This window comes from Ursus arctos, unplaced genomic scaffold, assembly GCF_023065955.2.
Source record: "Ursus arctos isolate Adak ecotype North America unplaced genomic scaffold, UrsArc2.0 scaffold_36, whole genome shotgun sequence".
Lineage (NCBI taxonomy): Eukaryota > Metazoa > Chordata > Mammalia > Carnivora > Ursidae > Ursus > Ursus arctos.
Genome location: NW_026623050.1, coordinates 22,316,941 through 22,343,832, shown reverse-complemented (window position 1 = coordinate 22,343,832; position 26,892 = coordinate 22,316,941). Strand labels below are relative to the sequence as shown.

The 26,892-nt window shown below is 50.6% G+C and overlaps 1 protein-coding gene across 2 annotated transcripts in view; it reads right to left on the bottom strand.

The window, feature by feature from the left end:
* Positions 1 to 26,503, bottom strand: part of MYZAP (myocardial zonula adherens protein) — an 85,671-nt gene extending 59,168 nt beyond the window's left edge. For both annotated transcript variants that reach the window (XR_006411589.3, XM_026518568.4), the window contains exons 1-3: positions 26,332 to 26,503; positions 15,172 to 15,258; positions 2,398 to 2,553 (exon numbers count right to left, since the gene is read on the bottom strand). Coding sequence is in view for 1 of the 2 variants with exons in the window: in XM_026518568.4 (XP_026374353.2) it covers positions 2,398 to 2,553; positions 15,172 to 15,258; positions 26,332 to 26,406 (318 nt within the window). In the remaining variant the exon portion in view is untranslated. The remainder of the gene's footprint in view (positions 1 to 2,397; positions 2,554 to 15,171; positions 15,259 to 26,331) is intronic.
* Positions 26,504 to 26,892: the final 389 nt, after the last annotated feature.

The following is a 26,892-nucleotide window of genomic DNA, read 5'->3' as shown; positions in this document are numbered from 1 at the left end:
CTGCTGCCCCTCTGATTGATGGAGAGCTCAGGGGTCCTCAAATAGAAAAGAGGTCTCAAGGGAGCCAGATGCAGAGAGCTCCAGGACTTCATCGCAGGAAGGCCTGGAAGGCAGCAGTTGGTTGGAATGAGGGGTGTGTAGGGGACAGCACGGGGGGAATGTCACCTTGAAGCTGTGTTTGCACAGTTAGCGCATGGTTTTACATCAGACTGCATGTTTATTGGGGGTGACTGCATGCTGGTGACAATTTCGGCAGCAGGGCACAAGTCAAGGTGCCAAGCCCTCCCTAAACGAACCTGATAACAGAGTCTACTTTCTTGCTGTTATCTACAATCATTTTGGGGAAAATGGGGCCCAAAACACAACTCTTCACTCTGGGCAGACAGACCGTCTTTCACGGTGGCCCTGAGTTTACGCTCACGCTGCTCACCAGCGGGGAGTGCCCTGGCTCTCATGCAGGGTGGCAAATACTGCAGGAAGCCAACCGGGCAGAGTCACTCATGGCAAGAGGACCAACAATCCCATAAACATGCTTAGGGACAAGCAGGCCAGGGATGGATCTGAAGTCGGCTAGAGAAGGTGGGACCTGGAAATTAATTTTAAGTTGCAGGTCCCCGTGGAGGCTGGGAATTCAGGTCAGAACCACCCCTGTGCCCTAGGCACACGTCATCGCTGGCTCACAACCAGCCTCCACCTGCTGCTTTTGTCTTGGGCAACTGGCGACTCTCAGCTCTGCTTCCGAGGCCTGCCTCTCTGAGGCAGAGGAGAAGGGACTATTTCCATGAGAAAAATACTGGCGGCTAGGACTGTTCAAGTTGCTTCTATTTAGGAAAATCAGGAATGAGACACTCTGAACGATTAAAAATTATATTTGGGGAGTAGGATGACTGGGGATTTGAGGCTGGGGGTTGTCACACTCGTCCTGTGCTTTTGCGTGTGTAGTTTTGCCTTTTCTTCATTTTCTCTGTTAAGCATTTATTATCATTTTTAATATTTTAATTATGTAAGTATCCAAATCTTTCAGGACACATGAAAGAAGATGCCCGAAACAGTTATTATTTTTAATACTCGATATGAGATGTTCTTTTAAAAACTCCATACAAAGGCTGACAGCATCACTTTGCGTCTTCTCTGCAAACACACCAAAAAAAAGCTGGCAGTTTCGACTTTAGGGGTCCCTTCCCAACCTCCACAATCCATACAGGAAAAAATGGAAGTCCACAGAGAACAAAAGCTTGACTGGGCCAAGCACAGAGGTGGACGCTGAACTGATGTCCGGGGGGTAGCCCACTTGCCCCACGCTGCTCTGCTTCTCACGAGCACTTTCTAGTCCATAGGCCGGTGCTCAGGCCCCAACGGTGTCAGAGTAACTCATTTCCTCTCTATCTAATCACACTGATTTGGTCAACAAGGGCATTGGGAAGCCAAAGAACCAAAAAGAAATGGAGATAAATGGAGAGATGGATGGATGGATGGAGACGGATGAAAAGAAAAAATTTCGAAGGAAATGTTCCTTAACAACTGTTCCGGTTAAATTGTAGAATTACGGATGGTTTTGTTTTCTTATTATACATTTTTGTGGTTTCCAAATTTTCTTGACAGTGTGTAATTAAAAAGAAATGTAATACTAAACACAAAGAAATGACATCGATTGGCCTGAGATGGACAGTGTCTACAGTGGTCGACTTCTCAGCATCTGTTTCGACAACGAATTGGTCTGAACCAGCCATAATCAATCCCATTCCCCTCGCCAGGGGATCCATCCAGGGATGGAACTGGGAAGGGGCATGTGACCCAATCCTGGCCAATGAGACATAAGAAGCAGCCTGATAAAGGGCCTCTAAGAGGAAACCAGACACGAGTGGCCTCTTTTCTTCCTCCAGACACCATGATATTTTCAGATGATGCCATGAGCCTGAGGCTGAAGGACAGAACCAAGGGAAACTCAGACAAGTCGGACTGTGCCTGGACATGTCCTGGCGAGAGCCCACCTACCCCTACGCTTAATCCTCACATGAGACAAATTTCCTTTTCGAGTTGCCATCTCTGTTCCTTGCAACCAAATGTACACACTTTTTGAAACTCGTGTACTGGGCCTGGAGTATCCAACACAATAATCAAAAATCACTTAAAAGGCATGGAAGAAGGGGGTCATTTGGTCTCCCGGGCATCCCTACTCAGTCACCTCCAGCAGTTCACTCTAGACCTCGCTGCAGAATTACATCTCCACCTTTAACATCACCGTGAAGATACGTAGAAACATTTCCATCCAAGAGGGTCAGGCTGGGAATTCTTCCGAAAGGCCTTAACACATTCACGTCAATGCTTCCAACGCCACCGTCTAGCACGCTACAAAAGGAGTATACACAAAACAATAAACATGCTTAAATGACTCACGTCTCTGATGTAGTTCATCTCTTCTTTCAGCTGGTTGGTGGACCACCCGTACACCACCATTTCTTTCTGCTCGTTTGGGTCTGATCTCCGCACCACGCCGTAGACAACACCCTGAGGAAGTTTCCTGGTTGGCTCCCCATTGCTTAGGTCAGGGTGCTTCAAGAAGGGAGAAAAGAGGAAAGAAAAATGACTGTTTAGGCCTCATGGGAGCAGCTGTGATAAGAGGTGCACTGCGTATGGCCATGCAGGCTGCGTCGGCACTGAGGAGCCCGGTGGCAAGGAGAGGCCGGCGGAGACCCAGCCCCCTCACCCTTTTCCCACTTGTATCTGGCTTGGGCCACGCCAGCCTTTGCCGTAGAGGAAGGGCATCTTTCTCAAACTCCTACTGAAGCCCTATCCACCCACCTAATAAGAGTGCATCTGCAGGGCCCCACTGTCCTGGACAGGCACCCTTCTCATTCTCAGGAAGGTGCCAGATGGACCTGTGTTGTCCCTCATGACAAGAGCAAGTGTCGGCACTCTCACAGTCCTGGTATCCTGGTAACACTGCTGCCCCTCCACCCCCCACAGCAGTTCCTCCGGGTGCCTTCAACCTCATCGCTAAATACGTCCCTTGAAATGCACGAGGTTGAGATATTGGAGGAAGAATGTTGGCTGCCCTCTGGCAGCCAGATTGTCCCCTGAGGGTTAGGACCAACCTGGAGCCAGCTCTGAGCAAAGGAGGGGGGAGTGGTGAGTACACAACCTCTTGTGACCATTCCTGAAAGGTTTCTGAAAAGCCAGGCAGAGGCAGCATGACTTCACTCCAGAACAATCTTCCAGCACCTTAATTCCTTCACCTAAAGCACTGACCAGTGTTGAAATGCAAACACCCTTGGGAAGGGGTAACATGTCCAAGTCCTAACACACCTTTACAGAAAGAAGGCTCAAGAAGCCAGAGAAAGGGAAATTAAGAAGATTTATCCATAAGCCAGATATGCTACTTAGTACATTTAGTTTTGTTTTTTTTTTTTAAGATTTTATTTATTTATTTGACAGAGATAGGGACAGCCAGCGAGGGAGGGAACACAAGCAGGGGGAGTGGGAGAGGAAGAAGCAGGCTCATAGCGGAGGAGCCTGATGTGGGGCTCGATCCCATAACGCCGGGATCACGCCCTGAGCCGAAGGCAGACGCTTAACCGCTGTGCCACCCAGGCGCCCCTGCACATTTAGTTTTTACAACCACTCTGTGACACAGAGATGGTCTTCTCCACTTGATAGCTGAGAAAACCAAAGTTCAGGGAGGTTCAATAGCTTGCTTCCAGCCACACATCTGGGTTCAAGACCAATTCTGTCTGACACGAAGTAAACCTCCCCGCACAGCAGGGTTTGTTAGGTGCAGGAGGACAGAGTAAGAGCCCCCATGAGGGAGAAGGAAGGGCAGGACAAAACCAGGGGCTGAGACTTCATAGACAAACCAGCCTACACCCAGTCTTCCCTGGGGCTGACCCTGGTACCTTGACGATCACAGTACAGAAGCCTGAATTCCATAATGGCAGCTCTGCTCTCCCACTAATCTTTTTTTTAAAGATTTCATTTATTTATTTACAGACACAGAGAGAGGGAGAGAGAACACGAATGGGGCGGTGGAGGGCAGATGGAGAGAGAGATTCTCAAACAGACTCTGCTCTAAGTGCAGAGCCCGACGTGGGGCTTGATCCCACGACCATGAGATTACGACCTGAGCCAAAATCAAGGGTCAGATGCTTAACCAACTGAGCCACCCAGGCACCCCTCCCACTAATTTTTAAACCACCTTTGCATAAATTCCTTCCATGCACTTGCAAAATATTTTTGGCATACAAAACTGTAATTTGCATTTTAAAATCATTCATTTGTGGCAGAATAAAAAGTTTATAATCCCATTCATTTAAAGTTTGTCAGTCTAAAAATATACATGACAAATTATTAACAGTAATGAACTCCAACAAGGGGACAATGTGGTGGGGGAGGGGTACTGGGTATCAGAACATCTTTCAATTCTTTCTTTATACCCCTTTGTATTCCTTGTCTGTCTAGGATGGGAGCTTTAAAAAACAAAAAAACTAGAAAACAAAACACTCATTGCTTCCCACCCTTCTGTACATATTTGGCAAGAGGTGGGATATGAGGGGGTTGTGACACTCTGTTTTTGCTTCCAGAAAATGATTCCATTTGAGGCCTTGGCACTTGGGTCCCCACAGGCACCAATGCAACTCTTGAAATCTGTGCATCCGTTTAGGTGAAGAGGCTGTTCGATGGCTCTTGGTGGGGTGACAAGCTGGGATTCCAGACCCCGGCTTTCCCAGACGTGTAATTAGGAAGAGGAAAAGCTCTAATGAAACTCCCCGCCTACCAGGCAACAAAAGCTTGCTCCTTCAGTCAGACTCCACCCAGTTCCTGAAAAACAAGATGATGAGGACAGGAGGCTTCGGTGAAAGGCATTTCTGCAAAGCAAGGGCTTTCCCAGATGGGCTGGCTTTCAGGAAAACGCTCAGGTGGCCGCATAGAGGACCCTGCCTCCCTGCCCAGGGGCAGGACGAGGACCAGCACACAGTGGAAAACACACACAATGTCACGGACAACACGAGTCTGTGAAACACGGCTCCAGGGGTGGTGGCTCTAACAGGGACACACGTGGAAAGAGATCGAAGACCCATGAAGTGAAGAACAGTCATTTCCGTACTCTTGGGTTTTGTTTTTAAAAGGTATGTTTGTGTGTATAAAACATCTAGAAGGATGGAATCCAGACTTTTAATGCCAGTGGCCTCAGTTAAAACAGGGTTTCATTTTTTCCTTTAGGCTGTCTGATTTTTAGCCAGAAAAAAAGGGCATTTTTGACTAACTTTCATTTCACTTTTCAAAAAACTAAAACTAAACCATCACAAAGCCAGGGACTAAATGAGCCCAGAGAAGGGCCCGGCACAGGGCCACCCGCACGGGCCGTTCCACGCGGAGCGGGTCCCCGAGGCAGAGCAAGTAGCAGCTGCATGGCCATAGGGAAACGGAAGGAATGTGTAGGAACAAAGAGCAGGGGGCCCGTTTTTGTTGTCTGTTTTATTACGCAGCACCCTCCCAGGAACCCTACCACGTCAACATCATCAGTTCTTCAAGGTGGCGACACTCGAGTGCCCGAGTCCATCTTCCCAAATCTAAGCTCTTCCCTCCGACCACAGAGTCTTCAAAATACTTAAGAGTCAGGAGTGAAACTGCATCTCACGTCTCCCTGTGGCAGCCCAGACCTCAGGGGCAGGGAAGCCAAGAGCCGGGGCCCCAGTCCGGTCGGGACCCCTGGGAAGATGCAGGCTCAGCATGGAGAGGCTCCTGTCCAACCTCCTGGGCTCCATCTCCCCCCCACACCCCCTTTCTGTTCCTTTATCCAGTCAACCTCTCCCTTGTCACAGGCCATTACACGGGCCATTCCCTCTGCGTGTAGTGCCCACTGCTGGGCTGAAATGTCTCTCCCTCAAGGACGTCTTCACTCACCCTTCCGACTGCTTAGGTCTCCACACCTTCACCACAACCATGACAGAGTGACTGTTGTTACCACCCCGTACGTAAGGCTCGCCTATCCACTGGGCCTTGTTGGTCTTCTTTTCCATCATCATCCCTGACAGCCAACAGCGACTGACACTTAATGAATTTCTCAAGAAGTATTTGCTGGAAAGGGAGCTTTACAAGTTGGAAGAAATTCTGGGGACTTTTCCAGATTATGTAAATATGGTCCAGCAGAAGGGACATCCTCTGCTCTTCTTAGATGGAGGGGCAGGGAGCTGATGTCTGCCCTGGTCATAAAATCTCTCTCCAGAGGAGTTGCAAAGGAGCCCGACACTGCTATCATTCTGACAAAATGTCAATGGTTTTGGTGAAAAACTGGAGAACACAGAAAAAAATGGAAAGAGCTGACATGTTTAGCACAGTGTCTGTGGCGGCATATTTTTCCTCTCAGGTCCTTCAAAGTATCTCCCTATAAGATAAATATTAGTTTTTTAGGCATGATAACAGCATTGTGATTGCATTAAGAGATAGCCTTTATCTTTCAGAGAAACATGCTTAAATATTTATGATATCTGGGATCCAGGGCGGAGGAAGCGGACGAGAGCACAGAAAGGGCAGGACTGAGCCTGGGCTGAGGGCTCTGCGGCTGGGTGAAGGGTCAGTGACTCATCACACCAGTCAGCCTCCTTTTGTATATGTTTGAAATTCTCTGTAATTAAAAGTTGGTTGGTTTTTTTTTTTTTAAACTTCTTTCTAATGCTGCTTGGTATTAAAATATCAAATTCTTAAAAATGTACTAGGCCTATGAAAAGCCTCCTGGGCAGGAAACAAGACGAGGCCAAACTGCCTCGAAAACCAAAGTCCTAACAAATGCCCGAAATGAAAAGAAAGTCGGCGCCACAGAAGGGAGAAAGTACCAGCCAACTGCAACGCATCCTGTAACCCCCGCGTGACATGCGGCGTGATTAACAACAGGCTAATCAGAGAAACAGAGACTGTCTCCGTTAAACTGTCCCCTGGGATGTACTCATGTAGTGGAAGTGCCTTGGAAAGAAGGAGAAACTACAGAAAAGTAACTCCACCTAAATTCCTGCCGCAAGGGCCTTACGGCTGCTGGAGAGCCAGACCGTACTTTCCAAACCCCAACTCAGAATGTATGATCTTACACGAGATAAGCTCCGTAACGCAGGGACGGGATCTGCCGTAGTCACCGTTTCATCCCCAAACTCAGCATAAAGAGATGTTCAATAAACATGTTCCGAAGGAAGGAGGGAAAACAGAATATTTGGAATCGGGTCGATGTCAGAAGATGTGGAGCACCGGTCATCCAAAACCCTGATCTGTGCAAAGGAAGAAAATCCTTTGGCCAAGAAGGGTTCTCAGCGAAGAAATCCCAGCAGACACACACAGCTTAACATAAATCCAAACTGATGGCGGGAGACTGCCACAGCCAGCCCCCGGCCCCAGACGCCAGGACGGGCAGCCGGTCACCTGTCCGGTCTGCCAATACGCCTTAGACGGACCATCACGTGAACTAAATGACGTGCAAACTAGAAGCCAAGTCATTTCCCAAACTTCTTGCTTTGAACCTCTTCTTCCAGCCAGAGGGCAGCAGCTGACCCAGGGAGAGCTGAGCACGGAGCCAGGAGCGTCCTACCCACCTTGCAGGCAGAGGACCGCACTGTCAGGAATGTGCTCTGACCTGTCTGACCCGTGTGTCCATCCCAGCAAATCGGGAGTCCCGGGTCATGACTCATACTTGACACTGTTTCGTCTCCTTGTGACGAAAATGAACACTACAGCCAGCCTGAGAGGCCTTCCCACAGCCTGGGAGACAAAAAGGGAGGGGATAGGCAGACCAGTCTCCTCAAAGAAATAGGTATCTTTGGCTTATTAAGGTATTTGTTATTTCTGAGAATCTCACAGACCAAAGGCACCATTTTAAATAAAATAATACACTCCTGCTTGCACAAAGATCAGTCATTTTTAACGCTTAAAGAGAAGGAAAAGAAAAACTAGCCAAGCAGAAATCCCAAAGAGAGTTCTAATAATGGTATCCTGATAGGAGGTAACTTCTTAAAGCCGTTACCCTCTAGCTGCTATGCAGACAACAGCTGGTTAGGCCCAACGAGCCCAGGGAGAAAAGAGATTATCTGGAGAGCAAAATCAAGAACTTCTTGGCTGGAACCCAGTCACATAGTACACACGTCAGGTAACCTTGACTGATAAAACACAAATATCCTCCAGAGACCTTCCCTGATAAGAGAAAGTGGGAGAGTTGACGTTCCCATGGCAACGCGGCCATGGCGCAGACCCAAGCTGGAAGGGCGAATCCACTAGCTGCGTGGCCTTGGGAAAGCTACTGCCCCGAGCTTCAGCGTCCCAAACAGGACAAGGGGGATACCACCCCCCACTTCAGAGGGTCACTCTAGAAATACAGAGAAGAGGATACTTAAAACCCCGCGGAGGCTGCCAGGCATCCCAGGAGCTACTGACAGATTCTATTATTCGTGGTAGCGTCTTCCCGTTTCTGAGTATCTGGGATCCTGCTGAAGTCTATGCGTCTGTCTGGATGTTTCTGTCTGTCTGCCTCTCTCTTCTTGGGTCTTTTTGCTGTTTGTGGTGTCACAGCCATCAGATCGGCCGTGACAGTGAGATGTTCACCCCTCGACTGGCCTTGTTGCTCTTCCTAGGGTGACAATCACAATCTCAGGAGGTCAAAAAATGGAGAAGAACTGTGTAGTCCTGTGGGTTTGCAAACGGTACCCCAGCCGCCCTAGTGTCTGAAAGCCACTAGGCTTTCCCTCCTTTACTGACAGACTTCCATATATGTTCAGTTGAAGAAGGAGTTCCACAGCTAAAGAACCTTGGAAAAACACTGACTCCATGCAATAACCTACATTTGCTAGAAGAGAAAACTGAGGCCCAGAGATGACCTGCCTGGCCCGACCTCCATGGTGGTGGGTGAGGGAACCAGCACCAGGACCCAGGCCTCTTCCCATCCTCTTGGGGCTGCTATCTCAGAGAGCACACGGAGTCCTGCACGCCATCAGGGCAGTCCCAGCGCCGATCCGAATCCTGGCAGCACACTCCCTCACCTGGCAACAGCCCGTGCTGTTGTATAAACAGTCACGCCAAGGACAAGGACTCAGCACGCTTACTCATCCAGGGCTTTTAAGGGAAAGGGGACTATAAAGCTGAATGGCAAGGGTTTGCTCCTTTGAAACATTATACTGGGCTATGAAAGTTCCCAACTTTGCATACATGCACACGTATCTGCTTTCCTTCACTGGAGTTCTTAAAGATCTAAAGAGAGACCGCTTCTGTAAACCACAGGTCACTAAAGGACACCCACGCTGGTGGGATGTTAACAGCTACTGAAAATATCATCTGCTTCGGGACACCTGGGTGGCTCAGTCAGTTAAGTGTCTGCCTTTGACTCAGGTCATGATCCCAGGGTCCTGGGATCGAGGCCCACGTCAGGCTCCCTGCTCAGTGGGGAGCCTGCTTCTCCCTCTGCCTCTGTCTGCTGCTCCCCCTGCTTGTGCTCTCTCTCTGACCAATAAATAAATAAAATCTTAAAAATATATATATATCATTTGCCTCAATTTACTTTGTCGCTTTGCAAAAGACTTCACGATCACATGACTCAGAATAGCAGGGCTCAAGTCGTGCTCACTAAAACTCACGTATGCAGTGATACCCTGATTTAGCTGATAAATATGTAATAGCTGGTGTTAATTCTCTTACTGCTGTGTGTGTGTGTGTGTGTGTGTGTGTGTGTGTCTAAGAATACAGTGAATGGGTAAATACGTTCACAAAATTCTTTGGAAATGATGGGGGTTAATTTCAACATTATCTACACCAATTTGAATTTTAATGTTCAACAATTTTATAAACATTCTATTCCATATTTATCTCTTCCTCAGTATGAAATGTGTAACCACAAACTGAGAGCACTTCCTCTCCCATATTTTTAATGATTTTTAATATATAAACAAAAGCCCACAGTTAATTTATCTGAATTAATATAATTTCAGATAGCATTCTCAAAGAAACTAGTTTTGGGCTGAATTGTGTCCTGCAAAAAAAAGTTATGTTGGAGTCCCAACCCCCGGTACCTTCTAATTTGACCGTATTTGGAGAGAGGGCAAATTAAAATGAGGTCATTAGAGTGAGCCCTAATCCAGTATAATGGGTATCCTCATAAAAAGGAGAAAATTTGGATACACACACACACACACACACACACACACACACAGCAGGAGAACACCACATGAAGACTAGGGTTAGGCACCCACACACCAAGGACTGCCAGAGCCACCGGCAGGTGTTAAGAAGCAAGGAAGGGTTCTTCTAGAGACGGCAGAGAGAGCATGGCCTTGCTGACCGACACCTTGATCCCAGACTTCTAACTTCCAAAACTGTAAGCCAATAATTTCTGTTGGTTAAACCATGCAGTTCATGGTACTCTGCTATGGCAGCCCTAAGAACTAAAAAAACAAAAATAAAAACAAAAAAAAAATCATAAGTCATTCTTGAAGCACCTACTATGAGCAAGGCAGAGAACTGGGCTCTGGGAGACAAAATAAAAAGACATCACCCATTGCAAACGGCCCTGAGGGAAATACTTATGAGGAACAAATGCAAGAAAACACAGCCCTTCTCGCTGGTCATCGGGCGATGGGAATGCGAGGTGCCTCACGAGGCTCTCACGCAGAGAAGGTGCGGTCAGAACACCTAAAGGTGAACACCCAGGTTCCATTCCAAACTGTCATGCCCCTAGACCTTTCTGGGGATGTCTATTCATATAAATGATCCAGATTCATATTTTTAAATACCAAAATAATGGTAATGTGCTATTGAGACACCTGTATTCTAAAAATACCACACGTCAAGAACACGGAAAACTGGCCTGGCCACCAGCAGGACAGGACTCAGGAGGGCAGAGCCGACGTGCCGGGTGAGCACCTCCCCGGAGAAGCTGGCTCCGAGCCAGGAGCTCTCGGAGGTGAAGTCTGCAGAGCGAGGAAGCAAGGCCTGAGGACCCGGGCAGAGAGATGCTCAGATTTACGGAGAAGGACATAAGGACATCAAACAAGATGCCATGGGCACAGCCCAGGAGGAAGATGCGAGACAGGCCGTTTCAGGAGGGGGAGTAACTCCCAGAAGGCCTAAGGGAGAGAAGCAAAGAAGGGCCACTGTGCTTGGCACTGGAAGGGCTGAGATTGGCCCTGAGTCACTGCCTCTCTAATCAATATTACAGGTCACTTTGGGGGTTCTTTTCATATATGAGCTCACTTACTCTTTGCAACCAGGCACTACTGTGCTGCCTTTAAAGATAAGGAAACTGAGTAGCAGAGAAACGAAGTGTTTGGGAGCTTACCTGTGGCCTGCAAAAAGCAGTCTCGGGTCAGTCGGTACCTTCTAGAAGAGAAGGACTAAAAGCAGCAGGCAGGAATGGCCTGCCATAAGGGCAGGAAGCCTCCCCCGTACACCCTGGAGCCCAGGACTCCAGAAAAAGACGCCTCTGCTGTGACTGCCTCCAGAAGTCTCCCAACACGCCGTCATGAAGCTGGGCAAAATAGAGGGAGCGCCACCCCCTCCCCTGTAAGGGGTTCCTGCACGGTGATTTTGGGAAGAGCGCACAGGAGAACGGCCCAACTGGCAGTGGCATGCATGTGTGGCCAGCTGCCCCACGGAATCCCAGGTGCTCGAAACACACTAAGGATCAGCCGCAGCAGCGGAGTCGAAGAATCAGGCCCAGGCCTGCCCTCCGTCCGCTGCAGCTCGAACAGGCTGCTGGGTAATGTCCCACAAGCTCCGCCTCCTCGGACGCCAATCAGGCCTTTCACATCTTCCCACTTCCCCATCCGCGCCAGCTGTGATGCGCCCCCCACCCCCCACCTTTGCCCACCTCCGGCCCCTCCCAGAAACCCAAGTCCCCTCCACAGGGAGGGTCGTCCGGAGTTCTTGGCGCCCTGCAGTTTTGTAGGCTACCACGTCCCAGGGAGGGACAACAGCGGTGAAGGCACATCACGTGGCACCTTCAGGGCCTCCGTGCCCATGCCTGACCACTGACCCCAGTGACTCAAACGCGGGAAGATGGCCAGGACACGGTGGCAAAATCACTCCGGACAGCCCCACGGCTACCACCAGTACCTTCTAGTGCAAGCACCACCCGAGGACTTCAGTCCCGGGGAAACAACCGGCCCCACCCTCCTCGCCTCTACCCCAGTGCTTCCGCAGTGAGTCACCCACGCAGCACGGATGGGCGCTGGCTGCACACCTGGTCCGCCCGGCAGCGTAGAGGCCTCCTGGCGCGCGCTCTGCCCCCACAGCTCCTGCCCGGGGCTCCTCACAGCCCTGGGGTTCCCCGCACCCACAGGAGGGGGCCGGGGAAAACGGGGGGACTCTGGCCCCCACTACCACTTTTACCCAGTTCATACACAAGGGCTCATGATAAGATTTGATTAAAAAAAAAGGGGGGGGTCCTATGGCTTTGAAAAGTTTGAAAAGCACCGTTTAAGACAAATGGGCAAATCAAAGTATACAACTGGGTTACCAACGGCCGCTCGATATAGAAGAGCTGCCGTGTTTCCTCGGGAATACCGGATCCCTCCTAGCGGTGACGTGCCCCCCGGGGCCTCACTGCCGCAGAAGCCCTTCATAAACGTCTGCCCAGACACGCGGCGTGGGTCTAACTCCAACAGACCAGACTCCCCACTTCCCCTGCCGCGCACCCGGGGACAGTCACTGTGGCCTTTGTCCTGTCCCTCCCTCCAGCTTGCGCCGCTTCCTCAAAAAGTGCTCCTTCTAATTGCTCCTGTGGTAAGCAGCCCGTGAGCCCCTGGACACAGCTCAGGTCCAGTCCCCTCAAAGGGACAGAGAGGGCAGAAGGGACACCCCCGCCCCCAGCAGCACAGCACCCCACTCCATCGAGTCAACAACACGTGTCTGGCGGGATGGTCTGGTGATGAGGGCTTACCCCCAAACTTTTTCTTCGGAGAACATTCAAAGCAACACACAGGCTGAGAAAAGAGTTCAAAGTGCCATCACAAGGAAGAGAAGGAACAGTTATTCAAGAATATCTAAGACGTGGTTCATATCCAAAACTGTACAATTATCCCAATAGGAATTTACAGATTTTTTTTCTTTTTTTTGAGCCCGGATCTAACCAAGGCTCTCTCATTATATTTGATGTTAACTCTCCTTAGTCTCCTTTCGGCCACCTGTTTTTGCAGAATGTCCCACATGTGGGGTTTCTTTGTTTTCTGATGATTCGATGTAGCTGAGCAAGTTTGGCAGGAGTATGACACAGGAAGCCCACAGACCGGGCGGCCCCCCACCGCGAAAGCTAGATGGAAGCTTTGGGTGAAATGCTGGCTGCCAGACTGCACACTGCGCCTTCAGAGCCAGGAAGTAACCAGCGAGGGGGTACTCGGGGAGCATGCGAAAGAACCGTTCCACAATAACCTTCCACCAGCTAGCCTCTGCATCCACTGATGGACCGACCTGGACAGTTACAAAATAGAGATCTTCTGAAGTTATCAGCTGAAGTTCCATAGAATAGTTTTCCCTTTTTAAAGCTCTGATATTACTGTAAACTCATGAGTCTGTTTTTTTATTATTATTCAACACGTCAAAACATATTACTGTCTTTACTTTTTGATGTTCACGTTGTTCCAATCTGGCCAGTGCAGTGAGACCCCCTTTGAACCGGCTTCTGGGTCCTTTGCTATGACCACCTCCCCCCGCCCGTGGAAGTGCCCACCTCGCTCTCCGGCTCGAGACGTCCCAGGTTCACCCTGGAACCAGCCATTTTTCTGGATCCTTTGGTGGGACCCATCCTCACTCCTTAAGCAGATAAGCAACTGTACCTTCTCTCAACCTTGTTCTCATCATATCATTTTCCCTCCCCCCGTCCTCCTTTCCCTGTCACTCATCATTTGAATTGGCACAGACAGCTCTGCCCTTGCTAGAAAGCGGGGAGAAGGAGGGCGTAAGGGGAGGAGAGACAAAGACCAACACAGTAAATTTAAGGACATTATCAACCATGTACCACTCAAACAGGAGCTTCCTCTTTTTACAGGTGGCCGCGTCAGTGGTCAACTCCAGAGCAAGTCTTCTCATTGTCTCATGATTCCATTTACAAAACTTCTATGATCACGTATCCTATCATTTTACTGCTTTATTCTATGCTTACAGGAAAGATATTCATGAGAAAGATTGCTACCTGCCCCGCCCCCGGCACTCCTGTCCCCTTCTCTTGCTTTGTCTCCATCGGCACTTATCACCTTCTAAATTCAGAAGGCTTGATTTTTCATTCTCCTTCTCCCCCGACTAGGAGGTAAGTTGTGTGAACAACAGGCACGTCGTCCTCACTGCTTTGTTCACCGCTGGACTCAGGGTGTCGTCCACTGTAGTACACTACAGCCGCGTGCACGGTGCCCAGGACACGGGACGTGTCCCTGAACTATTTGTGAGCCAGAAAAATGGCTTGCCCAGGACAAGAGGCCTAGAGGTGAGCGGCCCCGCCTATGCATCTCCCGGCCTCTGCTTCAAGGTCACCCCCAGCAGTCATTCCCTTCCCCGTGCTCCCATAGCCCTTCTCGCCCTTCCAGATCCTAACACTAAAACCACACACCGACATTGCTCACAGGTCTGTCTCACCTGAAAAACTCCAAGCTCCTCTAAGACAAGGACAAGGTCAGACTTATCTTTGCGGCCCAGCACCTAGCACAGAAGCTGGCACAGAAATCTCTGCTGACCTCCTCGGCCCTCCAGCCAAGCGCCCTTGCCCTGCGCCCAGGCTGCCCGCTGGGCTCGGCCTCTCCAGGCGGCCTTCACTGTGAGCTGGGCTTCTGCCTCCAGCTGCTGAGAAAGGCTCGGCCGCGGGCAACTCACAATGGGCCCTTTGAGTCCACAGGACTGGGCTCTTTCAGGAAAAACTCGTTCCCTGCCACAGCACCTGTCACTAAGGCCAGCGTCCCTACAGCTTTGAGGCCACACAGAGCCAGTGTTCACCAAGAAACAAGAGCAGGGGCAGGAGGCCGACAGAGCCAGCCAGGCAGGACGGTCTGACTTCTGGGAAGATGGAAGATGGGGTGGCAAGGTCGAGAGGGCCTTTTCATCAGCAGAGTCACTGCCATTCAGACTCTGTGAATGGCCTGGATAGAGGGCGGGCGGGGCATGGGGTTAAAATAAAAGAGTGAAAAGATGAGAACTTGTCAGAGCTTTGCCTCAGAGACGGCTTACTTGTTCTTTTCCTTCGACCTTCTTTTCACCTGGCTCTGAGGCTGGACTCTCGGGGGGTACGGTCAGCCGCAGTCTGCAGACATTTGCCTAGGAGAGACGGAGAGGAGAAGCCAGTTATGAAGCCGCCTTTGACGCAGAAAGAGCTGGGTGACCTTGGGCTTCTCAGAGCCTGTTTCCCCCACTGAGCAATGAGGTGATCGTACCAACAGCACAGGGGACCCCGAGGATAAGACCAGCCTTCGCCAGCCCAGAACAGGCACTCGCCACCTTCCTGCTCGAAACAAGGACATTACCGAGTAATTGCACAGCATTCGAACATTTTTTTTTAATGGCTCAGCTTCCGTAACAGCACGTGCGGAAGATCGTCGCTCACACGCATAGGTCCAAATACACACCATGAGGTCTGTGCTGTGAAGGGGCTTTCTCTGGGACTGTATGTCGAATCTTTCTCCGACAGACGTGCATAAGCACAAAGTTTTTTACAAGTCCATACCCTCGTGTTCACAGCAGCACTATGCACAACAGCCAAGGAGGGAGCAACACCACTGGCCATCAATGGCAGAGCGGATAAATGAAATGCGGTGTCTATGAGGAAGGGAATACTACCCGGCCTTACCAAGGAAGGAAATTCTGACACGTGCTGCGACATGGTTGAACCTTGAGGACATTATGGCTAGTGAAAGAAGCCAATCCCACAAAGACAAATACCGTATGACTCCACTTATATGAGGTCCCTAGAAGAGTCAAACACATGGGGACAGAGAGCAGAATGGTAATTGCTGGGGACTGAGGACAGAGGAATACAGAGTTATTGTTAAGTAGGTATGGAGTTTCAGTCTGAAAAGATAAAAACATTCTACAGATGAATGGTGGTGATGCTTGCACAACAACGAGAATATACTTCATGCCACATGATGTCTATTTCACCCTAATGTCACAGCCTGGTCCTGCTGTGACTTCCCAGGGAGAAGTGATCGGGCCACTGGAAAAGCCCAAAGAGGGTCCCAGCAGCATGCAGAGTACCCAGCCCACAGCCATGTGGGCGTGACTCATGGGAGTGCTGCTTGTCCTTCTTATGGACTGCACTGTGTCCCCCGAAAATTCCTATGTTGGAGTCTTAACCCCCAGGACCTCAGAATGGGACCCTATTTGGACACAGGTCTTTACAGAGGTTATTAAGTTGAAATGAGGTCATTAGGGTGGGCCTAATCCAAAATGACTGATATCCTTACAGGATAGGGGACTGGAAGACAGACACACACATAGCGAGACCACCACGTGAACACGCTAGAGAGAGAGGCCTACTCGCTCCCACACGGCCCTCAGACGAAACCGACCCTGCCAACACCTTGATTTTGGACTTCTTGCTCCCAGACTATGGGATCATAGACGTCTGTTGTTTAAGTGACCTGGCTGGTGGTACCTTTTACAGCAGCCCTAGCAAATTAATGTATCGCCAACCTCGTCTGAAGGGTCACGGGTCTGCACTGGTCCACAGAGCAGCCTCTGAGCAAAACTGCCCTGCAGCCTCGACACCCGGAATGCGACGGGATTATAAAGACCTTTGAAGTCCAACCTGCCGGTCTAGGAAGGACCTCCCACACGCACCCGTGTACCTGGCAGGTGGCCGCTGAGAACGAGGACAGCATTTTCCACGCACACATAAGAGAGCCCACTGGGACCTGTGTTAGCACCACCATATACACTGTCACCTCCCTTCGAGACACCCCATTTTGCTCCCTGATACCTCCACCTTCCTGATGATGAACTTACGTGTTCCCTCAGAACGCCTACCTAAGGGACCCGAGGTTGCCCTCAGGGACGGCAACAGAATTCCCCGTTCTCTACACTGGCCTCCTTCCCTCTGAACCTCTTCTCCTCTGGATTTAACAACCCCAGCTCTTTCAGCTAAATGAGTTGGTGTCACAGTCATTCTCCATCCTCACTCTCCTGTGGACAAGCATCATCCCCCGGGGACTCCAGGGCTCTCACTGGCCCTGATGTGGCCAACTTTGCACCAAAGCTTCAAAGCTCGCTGCTAGTCATGCTGGCCAAAGACAAACCACCCATTCCAGCTCGGAGGTAGCGCTCTTAGCTGAGAGGCAAGAGCACGGATGCGCATCCCAGTTCCTCCAGAGAAAGGCAAACCTCTGACTTGGGACCACCTGGACTGATCGAAACCAGCGGGCATTTGCACAAACATCAAAGTGTAACTCACACCAGATAGGCAACCCAAGTCTGTGATGGTCCATAATCTTCTGTGATGGGCTGATCTAATCCATAGCATCATTTTGCAGAGAAAAGGAAGTGCTTTTGTCCTGCCCCCCATCCCTGTACCACATATACACGTGGGCGCACACACTTGCACAAGTGCACACACATACAGGTATCAACGCCTACTGGCTGTGTTGACTATGGGCAAGCTATTCAATCTCTCTGAATCTCAAGTGTAAATGCAGATAAAAGGAAGTTTGGCACACAGTAAGCCTCTATCAGCAGGAGATATTTGTGTTATTATCTAGATGCGATCATCATTCCACAAGCTCCAAAATGAAACAGGCCCACTTGGCTTTATGGTTCTGCTTTCCATGCTAACAACAATTTGGTCAACGCATCTACTCTAGGTGATATCTTCGGGTAGGGCGATTGGTCCCCAACGGCAGTAATTTTCAGAATAAACTAAAGACTGAAGAGGACGTGAGGCCCAGAAGGGACCCCACCGGGTCAGTCGCCCAAAAGTGCACTGTTCTCTTCCCCTGCTTGAGACACTTCTTGATCTGTCCACCCAGAGCTTTGACGCTCCTCAGCATACTTCCTGCAGCACTCGAGTGGACCGGGGCTAGGACAAAGCCCCAGGATAAAGAATGTATCTCCCCTAAACTATCGGTTTTCCCTGGTGCTAGAGAATGAGTTAACACAAGATGAACCTGTAAGATGACACATTTGTCTTCAGAGCTATCTGGCAACGCAGCAGGTTCTTGAGGCCCCACCCAGGTCCCTACGTGAAATGCTGAGTCTTGGCCTTAGAGGTGCTTGAAGGCCTGGGCTACATGTGGGGCCAGCATTCTCTCATCAGTGCTGACCCGCTGACCAACTGCGGACAGTGTCAACCCAGCTTGGAAGAGGATCAGACGCCTTCCTGATAAGATGACCAAATGTGTGGTCACGTGAAAAAGAGAAAATGGCAGGAAAAAATGTGAATAATCCCATTTTTGGCTTTTTTTTTTTAAGATTTTATTTATTTATTTGACAGAGATAGAGACACCCAGCGAGAGAGGGAACACAAGCAGGGGGAGTGGGAGAGGAAGAAGCAGGCTCACAGCAGAGGAGCCTGATGTGGGGCTCGATCCCATAACGCTGGGATCACGCCCTGAGCCGAAGGCAGACGCTTAACCGCTGTGCCACCCAGGCGCCCCCCATTTTTGGCTTTTAAATACACTCTAATAATTCTTATAGATTTATGGGAAAAAGGTCTGGAAGGAAACACAACCGGCTGATGGTTGTGATGGTTATCTCCGTAAAGCATGATTCCCACCAGGTTTCCAGCTGTTCCAAGTAGGTATACGTTTTTTTAATTAAAAATAATAGCAGTAATAGCAATAATAAAGATTGAGAAAGAATGTATCCAAAAGAGAGACCGACAGATCAAGCTTTCCTAGTCCCTTAGGACAGCCCCAAGAGCAGCAAAGAGAACCAGAGGGCTAGAAAATACCCTGAATTCCTCAACAGAAGCACTGAGTAAGCCGTGAAGGTCCTACTAGGTTGACCTGGTATAGTTTACCTCCTTGAATTCATTCACTTTCAGGAAACACCCCTGCGGGAAAACTTCCCACGGAGTATCATCAAGGCAGGATTGCTTATCTCTCTGAGCATTTTATGATGCTGAGCTCCATGGTTTCCTTAAACTCCGATACATGATACCCAGAGCAGCCCAGGTTAGGCAGTCCCTGAGGAAGGCAGGGCACGTTATTCCCAGGGACTTCCGCAGTAGCTGGCTCAGCCTTATGCTCTGAACGTTGAGAAGAACTCAATCTACGTCCCCTGAACACCACAGCTATTGGATTAGCGGTCCCTACATGCAAGGGTCCCTTCCAGTGGATCAAAAGCAGGAAGGTGGACTCGGTGTATTTCATCATTAGGTTACAGAGCACCTGCTACTTACAAAATACTTTTAAGGGCGACGAGGGTACCAAGATGAAAAAGAAACAGCCATGTTCCCAAGAGCTCAGCATCCAAAAACACACCCGAACAAGGCGAATAAGAACACTTAGCATAACCGGGACAAGGTCCCGAGAGGCAGGGTATCTTGGTGGTTAAGGCGCGGTGGGATTGCACTTCCTTATAAAGGAGAAGGGATATAGAAGGAACAACAGTCTCATCTGGAGGTGGGAATATATCCAAGGCTCCTAGAGATGACATGTGAGCTGGGTATAGAAAGACGGAAAGCACTCTGTGGTTCACTGAGGTTTGGAGAATCCAACGTCACAATAACCACAAACAACCATCAGGCAAGGCATTTGCTCCAGGATGGCCAAAGGCACGGATGTGAGAGAATGTTCTGAGAACATTAAGTGGGCCTGCAGCCTACACTAGAGTGGGAGAGGAACACAGACAGGTGGGGCCCAAACTCTAGCAAGCTACAAAGGCCTGATGGAGAAGCAAGATCCCTAGTGGAAGGCAACTGGGAGTCATTCACCTCTTTGGAGGAAGGGACGAACACTCAGATCTGAGTTCAGTGATTCAACGGCAAGTATTGAGTACCTTCTATTATATTCTATGCATTACAACATGGATGGAGGGGGGGGGAATAGAGGGAGATATCAAGCAAGCTTTGTGCTTTAACTGCTTTTGTTGCCCTTACAGGGCTTAGCATAGTATCAACACATAATAGGCGCTTGTTCAGTAAATTAAATGTCAGCAGGAGTTTCTTTTTAGATTGAACTAAAACACAGTTGGGCAAATACACGTGAAACTCCCCAGAGAGCCTTCCACTTTTTTCAAACCAACCCCCCTGGGAGGGACATCAAGGGAGCGGCAGATAGTATTCAAGCCTCCTCCACAAGAAAACACACAGCCAAGCCCTTGTCTGCAACTCAGGGCACCTGGGAGCCAGGCAGGTCCTCTGGGTCCTTGGGTCTGACCCCCTCATGTGGAGGCAGAAGGCTGGGTCTCCACCCACGGGGGAGACTGGGGATCCACATACCATCACGCTCTCAGCTTCAGCACATGGGCTCACCCAAGAAAAAACTATCATCAAATAAAAAGGGGTGGAGAAGATGACCCAGGGAGGGGGCGGGGCTGCTTGTCAGTTTACAAAGACGCATTTCCCTAAGGAAATTAGCCAAACGCATTTCCAGTTCTCTAAGGCCTGGTCCACTTTGTGACTGTGGGTTCCTGCCCAGTTCCACCTAACAACAGGAGGTGTGGGTCCTGTGTTGTGGCTCGGAGGACATAAATATGTGGGTCAGGCTGCGTGGAACAAGGCATGCCCCGCCTGGAGTCGGCCTCTTAGCTCTGCTGTGGCCCTGAACTTACAGGCCTGGTTTTCTACATCAGAGTGGGGCGAACCTTTTCAGAAGTAAAGGGCCAAATAGTAAATACAGAGGTTCTGCAGGCCACTGTAAGATCCATTCTCATTTCAGACGCATACGAAACAAGCCAAGAGGGCCAAATGTGGCCGAGGGGGCAGGAGCTGACCTGCACACCCGGACTCTTTGTAGGTGGTGGAAAGTGTTCTCGAGCCCCTCTTTTCTGTGTCAGGACGGACTCCAGACAAAACTCATAAATATAAGGACAGTGACCGCTCCTTCCTGTCCTCACTGCCTCACTCCTGTACAAGGACACAATGTGCCCCGGAATGCCAACACGCAGAGAAAACGCAGGTCAATGAACGCACCCAAATACCAGTGTGAGCTGGAGTGTTGGGAACTCCCCTCCCCACCCTGCCCCCACCACCACCCTGACCTTTCACGAAGCCAATGGGACCTTCCAGGGCACTGTCCCAGGAGGGTCTGCATTCCCAAGGAAGCTGTAAGAAGACAGCAAGGATAAAAGAAGTAGCTTCCATTCTGGGAGAATCACCTGGGGGGGGAGCTTCCGGCGCAACACTGGTGTTTTTATCCCACTTTCAGAGGTTCACGTTTACACGGTCTGGGGTGGGGCCTGGGCATAGATATTTTAAGCTTCTCAGTGATTGTACATACAACTAGGGTTGAGAACCACTGACTTCACCAAAGAAATGAAACTCCAACTTGTGCAACAGGAGGAGGCAACTGGACTGTTTGGAGGCCTTCCCAGGACTGTCAAACTCTTCACTGGGACCAGCACTCCCATCTGTGTCACCTGCTTCCTGCCCAGGTGGGCCAGAGGTGATGGGCTGGCTTTACCCCAAGCTTCTCTTCCTCGTTTCCTGTTTGCCAGTTCAGTGTAAAGTGTGGCCCCTTTGGGACCCCAGTGACCCCCTCCTCTTTTCAAGCACCCATTACACCAGGCCTGGAGAGAGAGGGTCCCTAAACCCTCTCCTCAAGCAGTTAATCATAGATGACGCAAGCAATGACCGGGGGCACAGGCCTCTAGGGAAACGCAGAAAGGCGAGTTCAGACAGGCTCCCTGGAGGAGCAGACCCTTCCTCAAAGAAGCAGGGAAGAGGGGAGGAACAGCATGGAATTCCTGGGGAATGGCGAGTAATTTGGAATATCTGGAAAAAGTGTGGGAGGGAGACAAGGAAGGCAAAGGCCAGATCAGAAAGGCCTAGATGCTAAAGTATAGAATTTGTACTTGGTGCTGGTACTTCCAAGGGGGCTCCCGCAGCAGGGTCACCAGCTCACTGGGTTTTGTATTTTAGAAAGGGCACTCTGGCCTTAAAGAGTCAGCAGTAGGACTGAAATTTAGGAACTAATCACTCACCTAAAGCGGGACAGAGGGAAATACCCCTGTGTCCCTCTTCTGTGTGCTGGAAAACACTGGAACTGTTTTAGGCTGGGCCAGCCGGCCACAGGAAGCTCTAGGACCATGACGCAGTTAACAGCTGAAAGTATTTCAGATGGAAGCTTTTCAACATGGTCTCTGGTTAGTGAGCCCTGGATGCACAGCTCCGTGAGCACAACTAGACCAGTTTTGAGGCTGACTGACTTGAAAGGGTTTTCCAAGTGATCAGAAGCTCGGGCGTCCAGGTTTCTCGTTCGGGTATGGGTGCTCAGCACAGATGAACTGTGACGCAGACCACGTATGCAGCCCTCTCACAGGACACTGAAGACACGGAAAGGTCCAGAATCCCACTCCACACCCTCTGCAGAACTACCACGGGCTCGCCATCTTGAGGAAGTCAAGTTTCCGTAAGAGTCCCCAAGACTCAGGTCTGTTCGTCCTACCTCTGACACAGCAAGTTGGGTGAACCAAAGCATGGAGGCTGGGACATTTTTTCTGAACCTACAACTGTCACACTTTAGTGACAGAGGCTTTTTGGCTAAGGCCTGAGGATGCCAGGGTTCCAAAACTTTGCAACTTGGCCAGTCAAGGGCCAGGTCCAGGGAGCCCTGGTGAGGAGCCAGCCTCTTTTCTGGGTGCAGTGGGCCCCCTGCCCACCCATCCTTGGCGGATGCCACTGCTAGCTTCCTCCTACCAGACACGGAGGTCCCACAACGCCAGGTCCCTTCCTCGGAGCCCCCGGATACAGAAGTTACGCACTCAGATGTTTCTGTGAAAAGGAAGTAAATACCTGTCTGACCCCTTCACTGGCCAGCTAAAGAAAATTCTTTATTTTGAGCCAATCAGACAGAAATGGGACCTAGGAGAGTGTGCGTTAGCTAGGGAGTGAGGACTGGCAGGCCAATTGGGTTTCGACAGGAAGCCTTTGCCAAATCGAAATATCAGCAAGAGCAGGGTAGGAAACAGTCCTATCCTGTGGCCTTTTTGGGTTTGCTTCTGTTTTGTTTTTCTTTTTATGAGCCACTGAGGGGCCATGACACCAGCAACACCAGCCAATAATCTTATTATCAAGACAGCGCGGTGCTGGAGGAAACCCTTGACAGATCTCGGTCTCTCACCGCCCCAGCGGAACAGCCTCACCAAAAGTATTTGGCTGCACGAAGCAACACGTGCCTTCCCCCTCCATGCACACAACCTGGCCACACAGCTGACCTTCCATTTCAAAGGCTCATTTAGTGGGATTAACTTCACTTGCAAAACTGCCTTCACAATTGTGAGGCGAGGTCAGTATTTTTGTAAATGTTTTCCCTTACTCTCTAAGGACATCGTGCTGTCTGTGGTTATTCTCCAATCTATCTTCCTGTTGTTGCCATAGATAAAACTATTTTTAGTGCGCAACTGGTCTGAAGGTAGATTTTTTTTTTTTTTAATTTCACAACCCCTGCTGCTTGGCATCCATAAATGCCTCTTTGCTTATCAGCTGACAGAAATTACTTTCCCACAGTTTGTTTTTTTTTTCTTCCTTTGAGAGATGATTTCAGATAAGAAGGAAGTACAAATGGTAGGTGGCAGCCACGGGACAGGGGATAACCGGTGACAGTCCGGTCTGGCTACACCGCCCTGGATGGCTGACTCAGAACACTCCCTGCTCAGTGTCAGCTGTCACCACCATTTCTAGTCGGCTTAAATATCTGGACCAACACAGCCTAGTTCTCCCGCAGCCCCTAATTTGGTAAGCTCTTTGGATAAAGCAGAAACGCTATCTTGATGGCTAGCACGTTCTTGTTCAAGACAATCCCTTGTCTAACACTCAAGAGGAAAGAGAGGATGAAACAGTTTGCTGACAAACTACTTTTGACTTCAGGAACCCTCTTCATGATTACTTGGTCTACAACTTTATTTTCAAGACATCCCATTCTTGTTTTTCCAAAAAAATAAGCGTTTGCAAATTCAACATGCCCTTATGATATACAGTATATGCCAAGACTTACGTTAAAATGAGTAGCAGTTCCTCCCTTCCGTATCCCAATGTCAATCGCCCCACAAACTCCTACTCGCCCTGCAAAACCAAACTCAAATGTCTCCTGAAGAGGGGGATCTTCCTCATTTGCTTTGGAAAGAACCCCTCCTTTTAGCTTCACCCAACTTTGTTGACACTGTACAACCCTCATGATGGTAGTTTGTGACAAGGACTTCCTCCACGGGTAGAGTGGACCCCAATGCCTAGCCCTGTATCATCCAGAAAGGATATCTATAAATGTTGTTTAAAAAGAAAAAAAATCAGGGGCGCCTGGGTGGCTCAGTCATTAAGCGTCTGCCTTCGGCTCAGGGCGTGATCCCAGCTCCCTGGGATCGAGCCCCGCATCAGGCTCCATGTTCCACTGGAAGCCTGCTTCTTCCTCTCCCACTTCCCCTGTTTGTGTTCCCTCTCTCACTGGTTGTCTCTCTCTGTCAAATAAATAAAATCTTTAAAATAAATAAATATAAATAAATAAAAAAATCAATGGATCACATCTTCCCACCATGTCCCCCACCACACACATACACATAGACAGGACCTGGGGCATTTGCAAATCATGAGCAGAAGAAAACATAAAGGGAACCCTAGAACCTTTAGATATCTTCTTTCCCGTGTGCTCAGAACAGCCTACATGGTCTGACTCGGGTCCCTGACCCTTCCAGCCCAAAGCATTTTGGTTGTCTTATTCAAAAGGCAAAGCCTTCTCCATAGTCTGTCCACTGTGCCACTTAACAACTGAAGAAAGAGTTGAAAGTAAACATTTGAGAAAAACCATCTTCAGAAAGCTTATCTGTGTACTGGTCACATCTGCACCCACCCACTCCAGCCGCCCATCTCTCGAGGGGCACTTGACACTTCCATGCAATCTGGTCCCACGTAGGACTCGGTCCAGGTTCGGGCTGGCCTCTCAGTGACTTCATTCTTTCTCAATCACAACTGTGTTCCAACTGAGCAGGCTTTCCATAGAAAAAAGGCCAATGTCTGTTTAGAGTAAGGCTGGGACTGGGGTTGGAAACCCACTTGGACCTGACGGGGATCCATCCATTTGCTTTACGAACTAATAACCGGACCACCGGAGTTCTGCGCACCCTCCGTGGCTGGTGTACAGACACGCACACGCGGATGCTTGCGCAGACGCACACACCGGCACCCACCCCCCAGAAGCCATCACTTGGCCCACACCCAGGAGTCACACAATGCCTTTCTCCTAGCTAAAGAAAGCACAGAAGGTGGCCGCCAGTCACCTGTTTGAGGTATGGAAACGCAAACAGGCCTGTGCACAAGACTGGAAGTCGGAGCGCCAACGGGGGTCCTGACTTGGACTTAAGCATCTGTTTAGCTAAAACTTGGGGAAGGTGATTAGAGAATTCTCAACCACAGAAAAGAGGCACCAAATGATAAATATCATAAATACTCCGAGGAGTGGCTGAACTAAACAGCCACGGGGCCAGCCCCTGGCAATGGGCTCTGGGGCGCCGATCTCCGAAGAGATAAGAACTGGACAGATGCAGCCTGCCGGCGCCCAGCATCTTGCACAGAGCATCTGGAGAGGGGAGGGAAAGTGGAACTAAGGTGACAGAGAAACAGAGCGCTTCTGAAGGGCAGCCTCCCTGGAGATGGTGCCCAGGGCTCCCAGGGCTACGCCTGCTGCCACTGTGCTGGTATTTAAACCAGAACGAAGAAAGTGGTTTGCAGAAACCCAAGTCCCATACCACTGGGCTCCTGGGGAAAGAGCTGCTGATCTCGCCGTTGTAAGGTGAAGCCTCTACCTTGGCTAAGCTCACTCCAGAATCAGTGTTATTCTGTCACCAGGGCGGACAAGTGACCTTTTCTTTTCCCCGCTGAAAGGAGGCAAGTTTGGGTGTTAAAGACATGCATGACTTTTGAATCTCAATAGGGACACCGCAGGAACGTTTCCCCCTGCTTTTTAAACTCCTGCCACCAATAAACGTGGCCTGACAGAGGCAGGAAGGAGAGGAAATTTCTGGGAATTCCAGAAAGTCCCCTAAGCCCTAGGAGCCGGTGGAGGGACGTCGAGAAGGATCACGGCCGGAGCTGGGGCGGGACGGGAGAGTTGAGTCTGGGGGGCGGAGGAGGGGGGGTTCAAGGCCGGGAAACCGGCTCCCGCGCGTCGCCAACGCCAGACCCCGCTACGGCCAGGCGGACCGCACGGGGAGGCGGGAGGGCGAAGGCTCCCGCCCCCGGCTACTCACCCTCCTGCTGGGCGCCCCGGGCGCCCGGGCGCCGCCGCCCGAGAGCAGGGTGATGGTGGACGTGGAGCGCAGCATCCCGCAGCGGCGGCCGGCGGCTGGTCCGCAGTAGCGCGGCTCCCGGCCGAATAAGCGCGCGGAGCCCGCCCAGCGCGGGGGCGGCGCGGCGGGTGGCTGCTCCAGCTGAGGCGAGGCGGGCGCGGGGGGGCGGGCGCGAGGGGGCGGCGCGGACCGGGGGCGGGGCCGGGGGCGGGGCCGGGGGCGGGGCCCCAGCGCGCTCGCCAGACCCGTCCGGCTGCATTTTCTCCCCAGGGCGCAGACCCGGCCCAGTGTCGCGCCGTCTAAGGCCCGCGGCGCAGCGCCCGCCCAGGGGTGCCTCCGGGGGCGGGCGGGAACTTTAGACCCCCTTGGCCGCCCAGGCTCTCTCTCCTGCCTGCGGCGTCAAGGTCATCCTCACGGTACTCAGCGGCCCACCGCCAACCCGCCAGCCCCCCAGGAGGCTTCCCTCCCCATCACCCTTGGCATTGATTATGTATTGAGTGCCTACATGTGCCCCTCCCAGCA